This window comes from Bufo bufo, chromosome 5 (assembly GCF_905171765.1).
Source record: "Bufo bufo chromosome 5, aBufBuf1.1, whole genome shotgun sequence".
Taxonomy (NCBI): Eukaryota; Metazoa; Chordata; class Amphibia; order Anura; family Bufonidae; genus Bufo; species Bufo bufo.
Window position 1 is genome coordinate 473,633,023 of NC_053393.1, and position 20,950 is coordinate 473,653,972.

At 43.8% G+C, this 20,950-nt stretch overlaps 1 protein-coding gene across 9 annotated transcripts in view; it reads right to left on the reverse strand.

The window, feature by feature from the left end:
- The window catches only part of KMT2C (lysine methyltransferase 2C), a 206,598-nt gene that overhangs the window by 112,943 nt on the left and 72,705 nt on the right, over nucleotides 1–20,950 (reverse strand). For all 9 annotated transcript variants that reach the window (XM_040434126.1, XM_040434128.1, XM_040434123.1 and 6 more), the window contains exons 5-12: nucleotides 17,036–17,181; nucleotides 16,834–16,943; nucleotides 11,415–11,577; nucleotides 10,693–10,864; nucleotides 7,866–7,980; nucleotides 7,016–7,188; nucleotides 5,600–5,742; nucleotides 1,591–1,701 (exon numbers count right to left, since the gene is read on the reverse strand). In XM_040434126.1, the coding sequence (XP_040290060.1) occupies nucleotides 1,591–1,701; nucleotides 5,600–5,742; nucleotides 7,016–7,188; nucleotides 7,866–7,980; nucleotides 10,693–10,864; nucleotides 11,415–11,577; nucleotides 16,834–16,943; nucleotides 17,036–17,181 (1,133 nt within the window). The remainder of the gene's footprint in view (nucleotides 1–1,590; nucleotides 1,702–5,599; nucleotides 5,743–7,015; nucleotides 7,189–7,865; nucleotides 7,981–10,692; nucleotides 10,865–11,414; nucleotides 11,578–16,833; nucleotides 16,944–17,035; nucleotides 17,182–20,950) is intronic.

The following is a 20,950-nucleotide window of genomic DNA, read 5'->3' on the forward strand; positions in this document are numbered from 1 at the left end:
GCGTTCAGTTTTTTCCGCGCAGGTGCAATGCGTTTTGATGCGTTTTTCACGCACGTGATAAAAAAACCTGAAGGTTTACAAACAACATCTCCTAGCAACCATCAGTGAAAAACGCACTGCATCCGCACTTGTTTCCGGATGCAATGCGTTTTTCAATGAAGCCCCATTCACGTCTATGGGGCCAGGGCTGCGTGAAAAAAGCTGAATATAGAACATGCTGCGTTTTTCACGCAATGCAGAACTGATGCGTGAAAAAAAAAAAAAAAAAAAACGCTCATGTACACAGACCCATTGAAATGAATGGGTCAGGATTCAGTGCGGATGCTATGCGTTCACGTCACGCATTGCACCCGCGCGGAAAACTCGCTCGTGTGAAAGGGGCCTTAGAGGTCTGAAAAGACCTCTGTTCCCTGCTGCAATCTCTGACACTAAGAGCAGGGAAGGGGAGAGCAGAGAAAGCCAGCAGCAGTATGCTGTAAGATCTAATGTATGATAAAGTCAGCACCATAGTCAGAAGAGTGAAGAAGTTACACAAACTGTACAGCATCAAAATAGTAGGAAATTTTTAAATGAAAACTATTCAAAAAGTTGCTTATTTATGCATTTAGAAAGTAAATGAGCAATAAAGTTGGGTCTCAAATTAGCAATCCTGATGCGGCCAAAACCCCAGACACCCGCGGTGGCCAATGGCTGCGTGACATTAAATGTAATACTTTCATTGATCTGCTAATTCGTGGTGCCACTGGTGGCTGGAGTTTCAGCCACACAATGTGGCACTCAGCCTTAGGCTCCATTCACACGTCCGTAGCGTGTTTTGCGGATCCACAAAACACGGACACGGCAATGTGCGTTCCGCATTTTGCGGACCGCACAACGCAGTCACTAATAGAATATGCCTATTCTTGTCCGCAATTGCGGACAAGAATAGGACATGTTCTATTTTTTTCGGGAACGGAAATGTGGACCCGGAAGTGTTGGTCCGCATTTCTGGAGCAGGGCTGCATGTCGTGCGGCCCCATAGAAATGAATGGGTCCGCAAAATGCGGAACGAAATTGCGGACGTGTGAATGGGGCCTTATAGGAGTTTTTCAGGATTTTGGCCTTTTTTACCCAGCCCCCAGAGCATGTGGCACCTGCTAAAATAAATAAAAACTCACCTGCTCCGTTCTAGTACCCTGGCTCACTTCTGCAATCTTCACCATTCTACCCGTTTACTTCCAGACAGGGTCACGTATGTCGCTGCAGCCAATGACTGGCCTCAGCAGTGACGTGTCCCCAAGTGGCACGTGACCCAGCAGTAACATGCCGTTTGGGGACACCTAAGCGTTGAGGCCGGTCAATAGTTACAGCAATGTATTTGACCCCATGCGGAACTAAATAAATTGGGGTTTGGAAGATTGCTGAACGGAGCTGGGCGCTGGAATGGATCGCAGGTATCAGGCCAAGTATGAGTTTTACCACATGCTCTGGGGGCTGGGTACAATAAGCTCAAAACCCCTTTAAAAAAATAAAATAAAATGTGCAAAGATGCTCATAGCCCTTAAGACAGTAACTGCTATTTTCTCTGTGTAAATAATAATATAATAATACCTTCATCAAGACACGTTACTGCTGCACCTGGAACATGATCATGATGATTAAGTGCTTCTTCTTGAAATGTAATGTTTCCACCTGTATCCACTTCTATCTCATCTGTGCATGCTAAATTAATAAAGGGGAGTTAATTCAATAGCATCACGAAAACCATTACAGTGTTTTCCAACTCCTAGACCTAGCTAAAGACCACACTGGACACCATGTAGCTTACTTAGTGAAAGTTCGGCAACAACTGTGTTCAATCTGTCTTAAGGTTTAATAACCACTTATTATAGGAGCATTTTATCCAGAGTGTAGTGCAAGAAGCTGGCAAATGTAGTGCTGCTCCTGTTCACAGCACTGTGGTTACCAGCTCCTTCCAATACACAATGGACAGAGCTGTGCAGTTCCGGCACCAGAGACATAAGGGAACAGCTCATTGGCAGGGGTGCGGGGCACTGGACCGTAGCCAACCTGATAGAAATGTCCTATTTATCAATATCAAAATCTTGGACAACCCCTTTATTCCGTTCACATGAAGCCTGTATGGTTCTCAAGACAGGAGTAGAGAAGGTGGAGAGGGGGCCGTGCACTCCTGCAGCCATCTACAGTTATAGTTTATGGGAGAAGAGAAACGTTTGGCATACAGTTGATACCAGAAGTTTGCATACACTGTATAAAAAGACACATATGCAGGTTTTCCTCAATATCTGACATGAAATCAGAATAAACCTTTCATGGTTTTGGTCAATTAGGATTACCATAACTATTATTATTTGCCAAATGCCAGAATAACGAGAGAGAATGTTTAGGGCATCATTACTTTCTGCAAAGTCAAAAGTTTACATACATTACATTAATATTTGGTACCATTGCCCTCAAACTGTATGACTTGGGTCCAACGTTTTGGACATCCTTTCACAAGCTTCTCACAATAGTTGGTCGGAATTTGGGCCCATTCCTCCTGACAAAACTGGTGTAACTGAGCCATGTTTGTTGGTCGCCTTGCTCACACCTGCCTTTTCAGCTTTGCCCATACATTTTCAATAGGATTGAGATCAGGGCTTTGTGATGGCCGCTCCAAAACATTGACTTTGCTATCCTTAAGCCACTTTGTAACCAGTTTAGCAGTATGCTTCGGGGCATTGTCCATTTGGAAGACCCATTTCCGCCCAAGCTTTAACTTCCTGGCTGATGTCTTCAGATGTTGCTTCAGAATTTCCACATAATCTTCTTTCCTCCTGATGCCATCTATTTAGTGAAGTGCACCAGTCCCTCCTGCAGCAAAACAAGCCCACAACATGATGCTGCCAACCCGGTGTTTCTCAGTTAGGCTGCGTTCACACGAGCGTGTCCGGATTAGTTCCGGATGCGTCCCGGTGTGTTGCGGCAAACCCGCGCGAGTAGGAATGCAATTGCAGTCAGTTTTGACTGCGATTGCGTTCCGATGTTCAGTTTTTATCGCGCGTGTGCAATGTGTTTTGCACGCGCGTGATAAAAAACCGACTGTGGTACCCAGACCCGAACTTCTTCACTGAAGTTCAGGTTTGGGTTCGGTGTTGTGTAGATGTTATTATTTTCCCTTATAACATGGTTATAAGGGAAAATAATAGCATTCTGAATACAGAATGCATAGTAGGTGATCAATTGAGGGTTAAAAAATAAAAGAAATTAACTCACCTTGTCCTCTTGTTCGCGTAGTTCTCCCGGTCTTTAGTTCTTTAAAAAGATGAACTATGGGCTAAAGGACCTTTGGTGACGTCAGATCACATGCTCCAATCACATGGTACATCATGCTGCGATTTTCAGAATATAGAGCATGCTGCATTGCACCCGCGCGGAAATCTCGCCCGTGTGAACGCAGCCTTAGGATGGTGTTCTTAAGCTTCCAAGCTTCTCGCTTTTTCCTTTAAGCGTAACGATGGTCGTTATGGCCAAAAAGTTCAATTTTAGTTTTGTCAGACCACGGGCCATGTCTCCAAAAATGTAGGTCTTTGTTCCTGTGTGCAATTGCAAACATTATTCTGGCTTTTTTTTACGTTTCTTTTGGAGTAATGGCTTCTTCCTGGCAGAGTGGCCTTTCAGCCCATGTTGATACAGTACTCGTTTCACTGTGGATATTGACACAATCTTACCAGCTTCCACTATCATCTTCACAAGGTCTTTTGCTTTTGTTCTTGGGTTGATATGCACATGTCGGACCAAAGCACATTCATCTCATGGACACAGAACCCGTCTCCTTCCTGAGCGGTATGATGGCTGGACATTCCCATCTTGTTTGTACTTGTGTATAATTGTTTGTACAGATGAACGAGGCACCTTCAGGTATCTTGAAATTGCACCCAAGGTTGAGCCAGACTTGTGCAAGTCCACAATTCTCTTCCTGATATCTTGGCTGATTTCTTTACACTTTCCCATGATGCTACACAAAGAAGCAGTGTGTTTCAGGTGTGCATTTAAATACATCCACAGGGGTGTCTCTAATGAAGGCCTCATGCACATGGCCGTTGTGTGCCCGTGTGGCGGGATCATGGACGTTGCTCGCAAATTGCGGTCCCCAATGCACAGAACGGACACACAATGTTCGTGTGCATGAGGCCCAACTCAGATGTTGCCAACAAACCTAACAGAAGCTTCCAAACACATGACGACATCACATGGGCAGTCCAGAATTGTTTAAAGGCATAGTAATCTTAGTATATGTAAACTTTTGACATTGCAGAAAGTAATAAAAATGCCTTCAAACATTCTTTCTCTCTTTATTCTGGCATTTGGCAAATAATAATAGTTATGGTAATCCTAATTGACCAAAAGCAGGAAAGGTTTATTCTGATTTCATGTCAGATATTGAGGAAAACCTGCATATGTGTCTTTTTATACAGTGTATGGAAACGTGTTTCAACTGTATGTCAGATTTCTTAGATGGTAACACATACTTAACTTTTATTGTGGCCTTCGAAATTGGCACACTGTGACCACATGGTCTTCAGATTAGAAATGGTGGTGCATCTCTGCCTTAGGGCTCATGCACACAATAATATTTTTGGGTCGGATGCGGACCCATTCACTTCAATGTGGCAGCAAAAGATGCGAACAGCACACCCGCGTGCTGTCCGCATTTGTATGTCTGTCCACATTTCTATGTCTATCCACAGCCCCGCACAAAAATAGAACATGGCGGAATGCACACGCCCAGTATCTGTGTTTTGTGGATCAATAGAACCCTGACTGATTATAATGAGATGACTGCTGATAAGACATCTCTACAGAAAAGGGAGCATAAACAGACTGTGGGTTCAGTGGACTAGTTGAAAACTGTAAAGGTGGTATTACACTGCCTGATGCAAGGGCAGTGCCAGAGCCGACAAATGATTAAACACCCACTGGCGAGCGTTAGAACCGGCCCAATAAGTTCATCCCTGCTGCTGATAATTGGGCATCCGTCATCCTGATCAAAGATGTCCTGTAGCCAATGAAGTAGTGTTTGCTTGGCTATTTGCTAATAGGAGCCAATGATCGCGGACAAGCATTCCTATAAACACTTATTCCCGATTATTTTCTGATAATCGTGTGGTCTAATGGGCCCTTGGGTTTTTTAGGATTTATTTTCACATACATGGTAATAAAGACATAAGAAAGTTTAACAGTTTAACTCCACTCCATTTAACTCTATGGAGCTGTCAAAGATAGCCGAGCATTTGCACTCAGTTATTTCCACCTGTGCTATAGATGGACACATGTCCGCCACCCCCATGGTAGGCATAGACAGGGACCCCAGCAGATGGATCCTAGATAGGTCATCAGTAAAAAAAAAAAATCCTGGAAAACCCATTTAACTTGTCAACATTGCTGAACACTACATTGACAAAATCTGTTTCCAATCTCATACATTTTTTCAAGGAGCTTCTATCAAAAGTCTAGTAAGAAGCTTTCCCAGACAAGTGGTGGCAGCCACACACATGCGTGAACACCTGATACTACTGGGCAGTATCTTTATTCTATCGATAACTGAAGGAATACTTACTGGGTTCAGATTCGGCGACCTCCATGTCCATACATTCTTCCCCAGCTTCCTCCTCCACTGGCTTACATAATGCGCAGATGTAATCGTCTTTTAACTGATCATCTAAATAGTCTGCACATTTTTCACAGTCTAGATGCATCCACCTCAAGTAGAAAGAGAGATGTCACCATATCATGACGTACACAGGATACTTCTGAGCGAGACAATTTTTTTTCCCATAATAAGGAACTTCCATAAACGACTAATTCAACGAAGGTTTAATTTCTATACAACTAAAACACAAACGGTTCTTGAAGATGGGTCATGCGGAGTATGCTGAGCTATACATACAGCCAACTGCATAACAGATAAACTAGTAGATACAGTATGGCCTACTGCACATGTCCGCATTCAGGATCCCTTACACTACTCAATGGTCCTATACTATACCTCTGTGTGATTTTTTGGGGGGGATTTATGGATTTATTGAGAATCATAGTATCCTCCACAGCAAGCTGCAAAGGGGTCGAGTCACTTATCGAAATGCAGCAGAATTCTAGCGTTCTTGCATTTATTAAGTGTCTTAAACTTAAAGGGGCATGACTCCGCGTAGAAGGGTGTGATCAGCCATAAAAGCGATGTGTCAAAAATACACCAAAATTGATGACTGATGTGAATCTAGCCTTAGAAAGAATTTGTAAATCTGCACCAGTGTTTTTTTTGGGCAAAGTTTTTGATGCAGCATTTTGAACCAAAGCCAGAAGTCAGGGGCGTAGCTAAAGGCTCATGGGCCCTGGTGCAAGAGTTCAGCTTGGGCTCCCCTACCTCAGTGCTTTGAGGTCAGGGAAGCACATAGCCTTCATGCTGCCTGAGGCACTTGACCTGCATGCACTTTCCATAATACCAATGTCTTCTTATGTGGCACAAGGGTCTTTGGGCCCCCTCAAGCTGCTACCTCTGCACCCCCTATAGCTACGCCCCTGCCAAAAGTGGATTAAAAAAAGAATGGGAAATATAAATGATGGACTTGTACGTCTGCTACTGTTGAATCAATAAATTGCATCCACTGTGTGTGAATGTGGCAGACTCGTAATACTGCCTAAAAGAAAAAAACTTTGTTGCCCGTATCAACCAATCACAGTGCAGCTCTCATTTTTCAAGAATCGAAATGAAAGCTGAGCTGTGAATGGTTGCTATGGGTAACACAGGTTCTCTTTTACACCGTTGTGTATTACAGAGGAACCACATGGCGGTAATGACTGCACTATGGCAGACCCCATACTGCAGTTATTGCACATGGTACAGTCCTTAGTTGTGGCTGCGCTGCCTCCCATGGGACAAATGGCAGGCCACATCAGGTCTCCATAGATTACATATAAACTCTAATTCCACAACTTGAAATAGGCAAAAGCGACAGACTTTTTTTTTCCTTTTTACCTTTTGCACATTTGACAATGCAACAGATCTTTGTGCACTTCTGCCTGTAGGGGATTATCACAAATTGGGCAAGGCAAACTGATCTGCTGCTGGAAACAGTTATCACATATCAGACAGTTGAGATACCACTGACGACTGGTCCGCGCCCCACATTCTGCGCATATACGGCAGTTCTATAATAAAAAACAATAGATAGTTAATATTAAAAAAGGAAAATATAAGAGACATGACTATTTTATCATAGCCATAACAAAGATAATTAGCGCTGCTCCCTATCAGAGTTCTATCATATTATAAATTACACCAAAAATGGAACAAAACCCAAAATATGCGTTTGGGAGGCTAATTGGCGGGTGAAATAGCACGTAATTATGGGCATATAAAGTACACTGAGTATATTAAAAGGGCTTTCCAGGAGTTCAAACCCAATGGCCTAGTCATCAATATCAGATTAGCGGGAGTCTGACTCCTGGCTCTCCGCCAATTAGCCGTTTCAAGAGTCTGGACACCACACAGCTTACAATGTACAGTGGCTGTGCTTGGTATTGCAGCACAGGCCCATTCAATTGACTTGGACTGAGCTGCAAATAGGTAATGCGACCAAAGAACATATCATCATTGGCCTAGGAAGGAGCCATAGCACTCACTCAAGCTGAAGGTTGGGGGTGCCGGGATTTGGATCCCCACTGTTCAGATATTGATGACCTATCATGAGGATAGGTTATCGGTATTACTGGCTGCACACCGCCTACACAATTCTTTAAATGCGAGTGAAAACCGTTACCTTGTGGAATCTTACTATATTGTGTAGCAATCATAAATCTATCAAGTGTACACAGTGCCAACTCACTTTACACTTCCAGCCATTTGTTGGTACAGAGTCCATAACAGGCTGCAGACAAAACGTATGGTAGCCTTTGTCACATATATCGCAGACGAGCATCTTGTTGTCATCTCCAGAGTGTCTGCAAAGCAATAGGAAAAATATGCTCAACTGACAAAAACATGGAAAATAACTACTGACATAAATATAAATGACTGCAGATGAAAACCACGGAACTGCTAACCAGGCTTGAGCGAATCCTAACCAGATTCGTTTGAAAACTTTGTTTAGAATATCTGCTCCGTATCCTTAGTGCACTGGAAAATCTTGCAGCAAACAACGCAAGACTTGCTTTTTCTCACGTCTATGAAGTTACACTTTGGTTATGCGCATATAAATTATTTTAAATACGGTTTCAAAATCTCATAAAATCTTTGTTTAAATATTGTAAACTAAGTTTTCAAACAAATCGGGTTCGGATATAGCAATCCGAACCCAAATTGGTCAAGCCTACTGCTATCACCACCATCTTAGACGGTTACAACGGCTTTTATGTTATTTTGATGCAACTGAGCGTAGGTAAACATTATAGCAGCTTTTCAGAACCCAGAATATAGAAAATAAATGAGTGATCATGGCCATCACCATCCCCCGCCCGGTCTGATATGGCTGCAGACATACAGTGCCTTGAAAACGTATTCATACCCCTCGACATTTTTTCCACATTTTTCACTTTACACCCACAAACTTCAATGTATTTTATTGGGATTTTATGCAATAGACCAACACAAAGTAGCAAGTATGTGTGAAGTGAAAGGAAAATGCTACATGTTTTTCAATATTTAATAAATAAAAATCTGAAAAGTGTGGTGTGCATTTGTATTCAGCCCCCTGTACTCTGATACCCCTAAATAAAATCCAGTGTGACCAATTGCCTTCAAAAGTCACCTAATTAGTAAATAGAGTTCACCTGTGTGAAATTTATTCTCAGTATAACTACAGCTGTTCTGTGAAGGCCTCGGGGGTTTGTTAGTAAATATTAGTGATCAAACAGCATCATGAAAACCAAGGAACACGCCAGACAGGTCAGGGATAAAGTTGTGGAGAAGTGTAAAGCAGGGTTAGGTTATAAAAAATATCCCAAGCGCTGAACAACTCAATGAGCACTGTTCAATCCATCATCCGAAAATGGAAGGAGTATGGCACAACTGGAAACCTACCAAGACATGGTCGTCCACCTAAACTGACAGCACAGGCAAGGAGTGCACAAATTAGAGAAGCAGCCAAGATCCCCATGGTCACTTTGGAGGAGCTGCAGAGCTCCACAGCTCAGGTGGGAGAATGTGTCCACAGGACAACTATTAGTCATGTACTCCACTGATTTGACCTTTATGCAAGAATGGCAAGAAGAAAGTCCCATTGCAGTGTGCCTCAAGCCATGTAGGGGACACAGAAGACATGTGGAAGAAGGTGTTCTGGTCAGATAAGACCAACGTTGAAAACTAACACTGCACATGACCCTGGACACACCATTCCCACTGTGAAACATGGTGGTGGCAGCATGATGCTGTGGGAATGCATTTCTTCAGCAGAGTTGATGGGAATATGGATGGAGCTAAATACAAGGCAATCCTGGAGAAAAACATGGCAGAAGCTGCAAAAGACTTTAGACTGGGGCGAAGGTTCACCTTCTAGTAGGACAACGACCCTAACTATACACAGCCAGAGACACAATGGAATAGTTTCGATCAAAGCATATTCATGGCCCAGTCAAAGTCCAGACCTAAATCCCTTTGAGAATCTGTGGTAAGACTTGAAAATTGCTGTTCACAGACACTCTCCATCCAGTCTGAGCTTGAGCTATATTGCAAAGAAGAATGGCAGAAAATTTCAGCCTCTAGATGTGCAAAGCTGGTAGAGACATATCCCAAAAGAATGGAAGCTGTAATTGCAGCAAAAGGACTGGTCCTACAGAGTATTGACTCCGGTGGGCTGAATACACTTTCCATATTTTTTATTTATTAAATATTGAAAGCTATGTAGCATTTTCTTTTCACATCCCACATACTTGCTACTTTGTGTTGGTCTATCACATAAAATCCCAATAAAATACATTAAAATTTGTGGGTGTAACATGAAAAAATATTTCAAGCTGTATGGAAACTTTTTTAAAGGCACTGTACGTCAGATTGTAGTCAGCTGCGAATAAAGATGAGCTACACTGTATTAGGCGCTGTTCACACTGGTGTCTCAAAAAAAAACGGATCTGCAAAAAATACAGATGACATCCGGTTGCATTCTGTATTTTACAGAATGGAACAGCTGGCCCCTAATAAAACAGCACTATCCTTCTCCGTAATGCGGACAATAATAGGACATGTTCTATGTTTTTGCAGAACAGACACACGGAAACGGAATGCACAGAGTAACTTCCGTTTTTTTTTTTTGCTGACCCATTGAAATGAATGGTTCCGCATATGGTCAGAAAAACAAAACAAAAAAAAAAAGGAAAAAAAATACATTCATGTGCATTAGCCCTGACTCCGCTGGCAGCAGTTACAGTATCCCCTGTGGGAATGAAGGATTGGGCACCTGATGTCAGAGGATCTCGTTCAGATTCTGCACTGGGGCTGAGGTGCTACAAGTTATGCCTTTGTTTCCTGTAAATTATGAGGCCCGAGATGACAGCAATAATCAGTATTTCTACAGGAGTGTTTATAAACCACAAATAATAAGAATGAATAAATGAAAAATGTTCCTATTAAAGGGCAACCTCTGGTGCATGGATGGGGTGGGCGAGAGGCACACAGCCGTTGTCACTTGCTATCCCTCTATCACTTATTCTACAACTTACTTGCAATTCTGACAGATTTTACAATCTGGGCACTGCCAACCAGAACGCTTTAAAGGGGTCACTGCTATATCCAGACACATTCCATGGCAATGCTGACCGCAAGTTGTGCAAAAGAGCTGGTCCAACAGGTCTCCGGAGCTGTCACACAGTGAACAGTTTGCGTCATCCTTATCTGAAAGAATAAGCAATACGAAATATTCACACACAACACGGGTAAAATTTATCAGCAAAACCACAGACTTTAGACAAGGCTGGTAAAGCTGGCTTATGTTTTCTGATCTGCTGAACAGCGGCAATCACTCATTAGATCTAATACTAAAGGATGCCAATGGCAGCAATATTTTGCGCAGTGCTGTGGCATAATATTTTAATTACATAATACCTCTAACACAAGCCTAGAAGCTAGCATTTGAAATTAGAAGTTACTCTGCCTTTTTTTGGGCTTTTTCTTTCAAGAAACAGTGCCACTCTTGTCCACTGGCTGTGTCAGGTATTGCAGCTCAGCTCCATCCAAGAGAGAAGCATGGAGCTGCACAAGCAGACTTGGCCCATGAACAAGAGGGGCTCCGTTTGATGAAAATGAAGGGAAAATAAAGTAGACATTTTCCTTACTCCTAGGCGAGCCTTTGACGCAGCTGCCTGGCATCACGGCGGACCAGAGTTTGACTCTGATTAGGTACCATGTACATGGAGTGTGTGCAAAGAAGGAAAGCCTCACTTACAACGCTCAAGAGCCTGATCGATGTGCTCGGGGCAAAGAAGAGAAAAGCAAGCGAGATCCTGAAAGGCGCCAGATCCAGCGGCGCAGGGGTAATGGTACGTCTGCAAACATGTCTCTTCACAGCATTTGATAGTAGCTCCAAGGTGCTTACAGTAGGCACAGCGCTGGAAATAAACAGAATATACAAAGTAAAACATTCAATAGGTATTATTACTCCCGTTACAAAGTGAGGTACAAAAATCATCAGGTTTCTATAAATCATCATAAAAACTAAATTCAGTTTTTCTGTAGCTGCGTTTTGGCTCGCAGACCCAAACGCACAATGTAATGGGACTGTGGCACAATGCTAACTGGTTCTGGTACTGTAACTACCAAGAAATGTTTTTAGCACGACCAACTAGAACATAATGTTACGCCATCATTTTTTTTGCATACGGTCAATATTAGAACTTCTGTCCCTTTTTTCTGTGGCCATGCTTCCATCCAGCAGAAAACTACAAAATTCACATTTCTGCATTGGGGATTTTTCTGTGGATTTTGCACTGCAATGGCTGAAACGCACGGGAAATCCAGAGGAAATCTGCAACGGATTGGACACACTGCAGATTTTTAAAGGTCTTTAAAATAGGTGCAATTTTTCTAGATGCGTGCAAATGTTTTTTTTTTTAATCCAATTTGCATACATCAGGCTGCATTTTGCAGCTGTTTTTTGAATGCTCTACTCGAGTGCGGCCCTAGGAGTATTGCAGCTCTCACAAGTTTAGGGAACTGTTGCCATATGTAAAAGGTATACAAAGCCTTGCAGCATTAATAATGTAATGGAGGGACAACATTAGCATTATCGAAGCTTTACAGCTGTCAATGCACCTTAATTGCAGACTTAAAAAAAAAAAAATTACAGCTCGGAGGCTTCAGTGCGGGCACGGCTTAACCTGCCAAATCCTTGTCAGGCCTTTCATGACGCATGAGTCATGTATCTACCAGGAGTCGTAACTGTTCCGTTAATTAGATCCCCCAGATTAATATGCTTCGCTCACATCAGCATTGATTTTTCTAACCATTTAACAATGTCCCAAAACAGATGTGCCGCCCGGCAAACTCACTTTGCCTTCATGTTTACAAAGTGTGATGACATTTTTACAATTATGCATAATCTGCTCGGCAGTATTAAGGGGAGACAGAATCATTCTTTGCCATCTGCTTTTTAATTTCACATTCGCTTCCTCTGCACGTTAAACTAATATGCGTTTTTTTTTGTTTGTTTTTTTCTACAAAGCTTGCATGGGAATCCAGAGAAGGAAACAAAGGGGTCATTTATCAAGAGGGGGAATTTCGGAAGTCAGACTTGCTTTGACTCTGCATTGTTGTAAATTGCACGTTTAGGGTCCATTCATACGTCCGTAGAATGGGTCCGCATCCGATCCGCGGAACCATTCATTCTCTATGGGGCAGGAATGGATGCGGACAGAACACACTGTGCTGTCCGCATCTGCGGAGCGTGCCCCCGATATTCCGGTCCGCGGCTCTGGAAAAGAATAGAACATGTCATATTCCTGTTCTATGGGGGTGCCGGCCGGGTGTATTGCGGATCCGCAATACACTACGGATGTGTGAATGGACCCTTGTCAGACATTGCTTGGTAAATTTGTCTAAATCCAGTTTTTGTGACTTTTAATATTTTTTTTTTTATTGCAGTTGAGAAATCTGGTGTGCACCTAACATAGCTATGAACGCCCTCTTTCCCAGCCACTGCCAAGAGCAGCGTAAAATCACAAAAAGTTGCAGAATTCTTGCGTAACAATTTTGTTCACCAAAATATGTGCCCTTTTTATTATTTTTTTTGCCTGATTTCTAGAACAAAAGGGAATGCTAAATTCTCCCCAAAGAGATGACCCACTAAGTGGCAATTCTACTTCTGGAAAGACTCTGCTCACACTGACATGAAGGGACAAATTAGACTGCAGAGGGAGTTCATCAGGTTTCAACTTCTGCAATAATGGAAGCATGAACAAAGCCTAACAAAGAAACTCCCAAATTTTGGAAAATTGAGTTACGACTCCATATGCTCTGTACATAAAGACTTCCAGCCACACAGGAGCAGTGTCAGCCAAACCCGCTGTGTATAAGGGGTGATCCCGACAGATGACTTGAATCTTTTGGTGATCCTTTCGTTCTCCTGCAAGATAAAGCGCTATGGCCACATTCACATCTTCAGTGAATATTTCTTGCTGGATCCTATAGATCATTTATGACAGAAAGCAGATGGAACACCGCCAGATCCCATTACAGTCGATATGGATCTGGCGGTCTTCTATCCGCTTTCCGTCATAAATGCCAGATTTCAGCCAGAAAAATACTGCTGCATGCAGCAATTTTTTTCCGGCCGACGGCTGGCATTTATGATGGAACAGCCTGGCGGACCTCAGGTGAGATAAGCCACCAGAGATACTGTATCTGGCACCAGCTTAACGTTCTCCCTATTGATAAAACAGATATCAGCCAAGCCAATCATACATGGGGTTGTCGGGTGGAGTAACTTGCTCGGCTACAGTGACATGCCAAATCTACACACAACACCGTGCATGTCCTTAACACTGTGACAACCAGGGAGAGGGCACGTGACCGCGGCAGCCTATCGCTGTCCTTCAGCTATAGACCGTGGAGGACAGTGATTGGCTGCAGCAGTCACATGCTGCTGTACCGGAGGAGCGACACAGAGAATGGCGCTGGAGAAATGTGTGAGCATATCAGGTTTTTTGTTTATTTTAAGAAACAGCAGAAGTTCCGATTTTTAAGTCTCTGGGATAACCCCTTTAGCTTCTTAGTATTTGCATTCTTCCGCTTTCTATAACTTCATTACCAAATTGGAGCTTTAAAAGTATGAAGTGCCCTAATAATCAAAAACCAAAACCAAAAGCAAAAAAACTCTGAATCTTACAATGAAACAATTCCTAAACTTTCAGGAAGCTTTAAATGAAGCGACGTATATCAATTTTCTGGCTTACAATAGTCTCAGGTTTTTAAGCAAGTGGCCTTTATTTTTTTAACAAAACATTTGAGACGTTTTGGGATTTTCCTTGCCTCGTTCTGCTTGGGGTGGAGCTTAGTGGAAGTGAGACAAATTTATCATAAATTACTCAGGACACGAGCATAAATTATAGCAGAAATCCCGACTGCCCCTAATTGGCACAAGTTTCAGTGTGTGGGACACGGGCATCCCAAGAGGCGACGACACGTGCCTCTTAATAAAATCTGTGCACCTTACTGCAACAGGCTTCTGACAGCATAGAATGAAAAGGCCAGTGTTGGAGAATCCACCCCAACGTGTCACCCCTCTGGCCGTGCATTGCATTAGGCATGTAAAGCATGGAGGATGGCCACAAACCTCCTGTTTGCCAGTTACACAGTTAGGCTAAGCAGACAGAGGTGATATGGAAGGTGTTCCCTGCTGCCTTGGTTCAGTTGACATTTTTAGTCTGGTTAAATGAAGTGAGAATCTCAGAGCTTCTAATAGGAAAACAGATGGGTGAAGAACAGGACTGGGCTGCTCCACTTCTTGCTTCACCTCCATCAACCCTCCTTTAACCTTTACGTCTTGCACATGAATGAACACTGCGGCTGCTGTGACCTTTACACTGGGACCGCTCCATCACACAGCTCCACCGCCATCTGACGGACAGTGCCTTCACTCCTCCTGCTGTAAAGACTGCACAACTCTGCTCAAGTTCCTCTAGCCCAGATATAACAAATAAAATAATCAAAAATGTACAGAGGGGTTGCCAAATCGTTTCCTTCTCCATTGCCTGCCACCCCTTCAGGCCCGGGGGATTTTCTGTTTCTGCCCTTTCATTGCCTTGCCTCTATTTTTGCTCCTTGCCTTCCTGGGGCCATAAGATAGAATTTTTTCCATTTACGCAGCCACATGAGGGCTCGTGTTCTGCAGGACAAGTGGGACTTTCTAATGGCACCATTTAACCCTTTTAAGCCCAGAGGTTTTTTTTGTTTTGCGTTTTGCGCTCCCTGCCTTCCCAGAGCCATAACTTTTTTATTTGTCTGTTCACATAGCCATACGAGGCCTTGTTTTTTGCGGGACAAGTTGTACTTTCCAACGCCACCATTTAATATTGCATATGATGTAGTGGGAAGCAGGAAAAAAAATTCCAAATGGGGTGAAATTGAAAAAAAAAAAAAAAAAATTCCACCACGGTTTTAAGTTTTTTTTATTTTTATTTACGACGTTCGATGTGCGATAAAACTGACCAGTTACTTTTATTCTACAGGTCAGTAAGTATCAGAATGGAAACTGTTTAAATTTTTGAGCCAGTCGCATATGTTTAAGATGATACATGATCTAAATAATCTCAAAACTTAAAGGGGTTATCTAGTAAGGGTACTTTCACACTAGCGGCAGGACGGATCCGACACACGTTTCACCCAGTCGGATCCGTCCTGCCGCTCTGTCCCTATTGACTATAATGGGGATGGGGGCGGAGCTCCAGCCGCCGGACTAAAAAGTCGGACATGCAGTACTTTTAGTCTGGCGGCCTCTCGCCGTGCTGTGCCGGAGCTCCACCCCCGTCCCCATTATAGTCAGTGGGGACAGAGCAGCAGTCCGGCGTCACTGCGAAATAGCGGCAGGACGGATCCGACAGTCCTGCCACTAGTGTGAAAGTAGCCCAATACATATTGATGTCCTATCCTCAGAATCTGAGGGTTCCGACACTAGGGACCACCGCTCCGTGAGCTCCGCAGCTTCTCCCTAGGCCAGTGACGTCACCTCACATCAATCACATTGCCTAGTTACAGCTTAGGCTGAGATGCAATGTACAATGTACGGCACTGGGCTTGCAGGGATGCCGGCTGCGCTCACCAGAACTCTGTTGAGTGCAGCAGCTCCCAGAAAGAGCTGATAGGTTGGGATCCAAGGACTCAGACGCCCAGTGATGTCATAACGATGACCTATCCTCAGGATAGGTCATCATTATCTGTACCTGGACAACCCCTTTAACCGTAAAAAAAACCTCCTGAAATTATTAAATATACATATATATGGTATTTGAAAAATCATATATGCAAAAATGCTGCTAAAAACGTGGGTGTAGCATTGTGGTCTGTTGACATAGATGGCTTCCCACCACTTGTCATACTCACACCGCAGGGATCATAAAGCATTTACATTTTAGATTCAATGCAATCTAACAGGGGGTTGTTCTTACATGCACATAAATTAAGCAAAAGCATGGCCTATGAATAGAGGAGGGCAGCCATTATATCCATCACTACCCTCATTAGCGCACATAGTGCAGTGTTCACATCCGTGGACAGGTATCAATGGGGCGAGGACAGAGGTTCATATTTACATGAAGAGCTGACAATGTAACCAAACTGAAGCCGGTAAGTTGCATCCACTAGTAACTCACCTCTGTGCTCCCTGAGATGACTGCTTTGTCCACGTTGACCAAGCCCTGATCTTCAGAGTGGTGGACGCCTGGTGACCACTCCGCACAGCGTTGATGAGCCCAGCAATGACCTGTGTTAGAAAAGATCATTCAACATGTCTGCTGTAATATGTACAATGTACACAGCGGAACGGAACGTACGTGCTTAAAATAATCGTCTTACCTGTTGGCTCAAACAAGAACTGGATATAGATGTCATCAGGAAGGCCAACTTGAGACAGCTCATCCCAGAATTTGCTGCCCTGCTCGTCAGATGCTGTTTGGGTGCTTACACTTGTGTAGGTGACATTGGGTAGCGGGGACCTTACCCTGGAGAAAAGAAGAGATATAGAAGTCATCATACTGCTCAGTACTAAGTGAGGACAAGAGAAACACCGCAGACCTGATGTATTAGAAAGGCAGTCCAAATCCCTGAAAATGTAATAGATCACGTACACCAGCCTGCAAATATTGTGAACTACACGGGCAACTAATCTGTGCTGCAGCAGCTCTTCTGTGGGATCAGATCCGACGGGCTAGCCTCCATTCAGTGATTCCTAGGGTGTTGAAAATCAGTGGTCACCTCTCCTTTGTTCTCTCTTCTCCCTTAAAGGGGTTGTCCAGGCTGTAATATTGATGACCTATCCTCAAGATAGGTCATCAATATCAGAACGGCGGGGGTGCGACACCCGGCACCCCCGCTGAGGATAGGTCATCAATATTAAAAGCCCGGACAACTGCTTTAAGATGGCCATACACACTAGATGCGCGATTTTGTCAGGTTCGCATAACCATTTAATGTGAATGGTGGCCGCCTTACTTTCTCTCGACAGCTGATGATGGGAGAACACAAGGATCAGGCATGTTGGACTCCATTGCCTGATCCTTTTGTTAGCAGGGAGATAAGCTGCTGATAGGGGAGTCCAACAGTGGCTTTCTCCCCATTTAAAACAAAGGCCTGCTCGCTTAGCATCCATATGTATGGATGGATCGGGAGAGAGCCAGTGGGAATCAAAGGGTCCAGCCTGCAAAGGAAGCAATATGGACAATCCCAATACATTAGTAAGTGCCTTGTATTAACTTTCTCTACATAAGTGCTATTTGTTGAAGTGAGACAACCCCTTTAATTGCAACTTGTAATACATCTAACTAGGAGAATCTGTCACCTTCTCATCTTCCATCAGTCTGCAATTTCCCTGGCCACAGAATTACCATTAGAAACCTCCTCCCGGCAATAATGTAAGCAATGGAGGAATGGGGAGAAGGGGGAACACGGCTGCAGTTTCTCTCTGAGACTTCACCCGGTGGGAGGGGAGCTGAGAAGAAGATACAACCGACTGATTTAGAGTGCCGAGGCACAGCAATAACAGCAAAATCAGGGCTCTTAGGGTTCTTTCACACTAGCGATTTTCTTTTCCGGTATTGAGTTCGGTCCTAGGGGCTCAATACCGGAAAAAACGCTTCAGTTTTGCCCTAATGCATTCTGAATGGACAGCAATCCGTTCAGTATGCATCAGGATGTATTCCGTTCACGGTATTTGGCCGAAGAAAATACCGCCGCATGCGGCAGTATTTTCTCCAGCCAAAATACCAGAACACTTGCCGGAATGCCGGCATTCATTTCCATTGAAATGTATTAATGCGCAGACCTTTAAAAATAAAAAATACTGGATCCATTTTTCTGGATGACACCGGAGACAGATCCGGTATTTCAATGCATTTGTCAGACGGATCTGCATCCGGAAACAAATGATCTCAGCTTTCACACGGATTTCCGGATCTGGCAGGCAGTTCCGGCAATGGAACTGCCTGCCGGAATCCAACAACGCCAGTGTGAAAGTAACCTTAAACATCCATAGCGCTTGCTCTTAGAAGCCCCAACTCGCTTTTTCTTTCCTTAGGAAAGAATAATTCAGCTTTGGATTCCATCTAGTTCAGATTATTTTCTGCAAGACGCAGCTCTCCATGCCCCATGATGCCTTTGTTCAGTAGGCAATCAAAAGCTAAAGCTATATAGATCATACTAAATTGTGCGCAGGAACCTGGAGACACAGACGCAGGTCTAAAGTACAGGATTTGCAGCCCATGACCTGTGCAAACAGCAGTCATGCCACGGCCGTGCGATGACTGGATGACAGCATCTACCAGAAACCGGAGGCAGCCTGGAGCAGACTCCGTGGTTAGCACCGGAGCCTTGCGGCATTGAGGTCCTAGGTTCAAATGTGACCAAGGACAACATCTGCATGGAGTTTGTATGTTCTCCATGGGTTTCCACCCACACTCCAAAGACACACTGATAGCAAAGGCTAAATTGCTATAATGGATCAAAACGGAACAAACAGGATGCGAAAGGAAACGGATCCGCCTCCTATGGTTTTCTGAGCCGGATCCGATTTGTTCCATTGGGTAGAGCGGCCACAAAATGGAAAGCTGACAGAACGGATGCATACTGGTGCATCCTGAATGGAATTGTTCCCATTGACGTTGCATTAGCACAAAACGTTTTGGTCCTCTGCCGGATCTCAAAACGGAAAGCCAAAACGCTGATGTGAAACTATCCTTAGATTGGGATCCCCATTGAGGACAGTGATGATAATGTCTGTAAAGCGCTGCGGAATATAGTAGCGCTATATAGGTGCAGATTTGCAGTTGTCACCCAGCACATTCCTTCATCGTTGCTATGCAACAGTCCAGCCTTATTCTTGGCGGTAGGTCATTATTTACAAGAGACAGTAGCGATGTTAAGATTACAGGTGAGAATTCAGGTTTGGCTGACTTTTCACTAATGTGTATGGGCGCCTTAACTGAGAGATGGGGGAGGGGGAGCAGACAGAGCCAGGACTATCTGCGTCAGATTCAGCAGAACAGCCAGCTACGTGAAGGAGTAATAACAAAATGAAAAGAATTTTAAACTGGTTATTTAACAAAAAAATAAATAAAGTATTACTATGCAATGAATTTACCGTTTCAAATATTACATTTCTTTATGCATACTGCATTTTCCTCTCTGGTAGCGCCCCCTGCTGTTTATCCATCTGGTCCACCTTCGCCTGCATTCAGTGGTGGACTTACATGCTCAGTAGCTTCCCTGCTTCCTTTCCCTCCTCAATGGTGGGATAAGTGATCTCATGGTAAAGCGGGTAAAACGGCCCAGACGCCTTTCATTCATCCATCCCTACAGAATTCATAGAAGAAGTGCATAGCTATCTGTCTCTCTAGACAGCAGAGAAGGAAATTGTGGGGGCGTTACTTGCCGTATGTAATTCTGGGGCTATATGTAAGGAGCTATATTTTATGCGGGGAGGAAGGGGTTAATTGTAATGCATCCTGGAAGATGCAGGTGCTTGATGAGCTGCTGCCCACCCACAGAAAAGAAAGGAAAGTCCTCCAGATAGGCGAGCAAACGTTTTCCCAAGAGTTTTAACTTTGTGTGATTAACCCTTTGATAGCAGCTACCGTATTTAGAAAGTGGAAACTATTTTTAAAAAATGCATCTGGCGACATCCGTATGCTGTAGTATACAGGCTCGAAGGCCAAACCTATCACCACCATCATTTCCAACAGGCTCAAAAAAAAATCCCCATTTCCCAATTGGTTAGTTAGCAGCAGACGTGGTATGCACTGGATCACAAGCAGGAATGCCGTCCCCTGGCACAGCGTATTTCCCAAAACTTTAATGGACACTTGCCAATTAACAAAGGAAGGGAAAAATAAGGACACGAGAGGTTTTCATAGGCAAGTTCTGGTGATCGAAAAAAAAAAAACGGACATCGCATGTGAACCCAAACCCAATACTGCGCCAAGATGGTCCTGGCAGCTGAAGGGTAAAGCCTAAACAAAAGTAGGTGTTCCACACAGGACTTGAGACGCTAGCCTCTTTGTAATTGTTGTCTTCCACTTCCCTTCTGATCATGACCCTGGCTTCTCGCCAGCTGTGCCAGCCAATCGGATGTGTGCCGCACAACGGAGGCTCAGTGCTGTGTCTTGGCCACTGTCCACGGCAGAGCGGGGAGAGATTACATCAGCGGCACACGGGGACATTAGAGCTGTTCCAAGATAAATCAATTTGGCTCCTTTCAGAGAGGCTCCAGGAAGCACT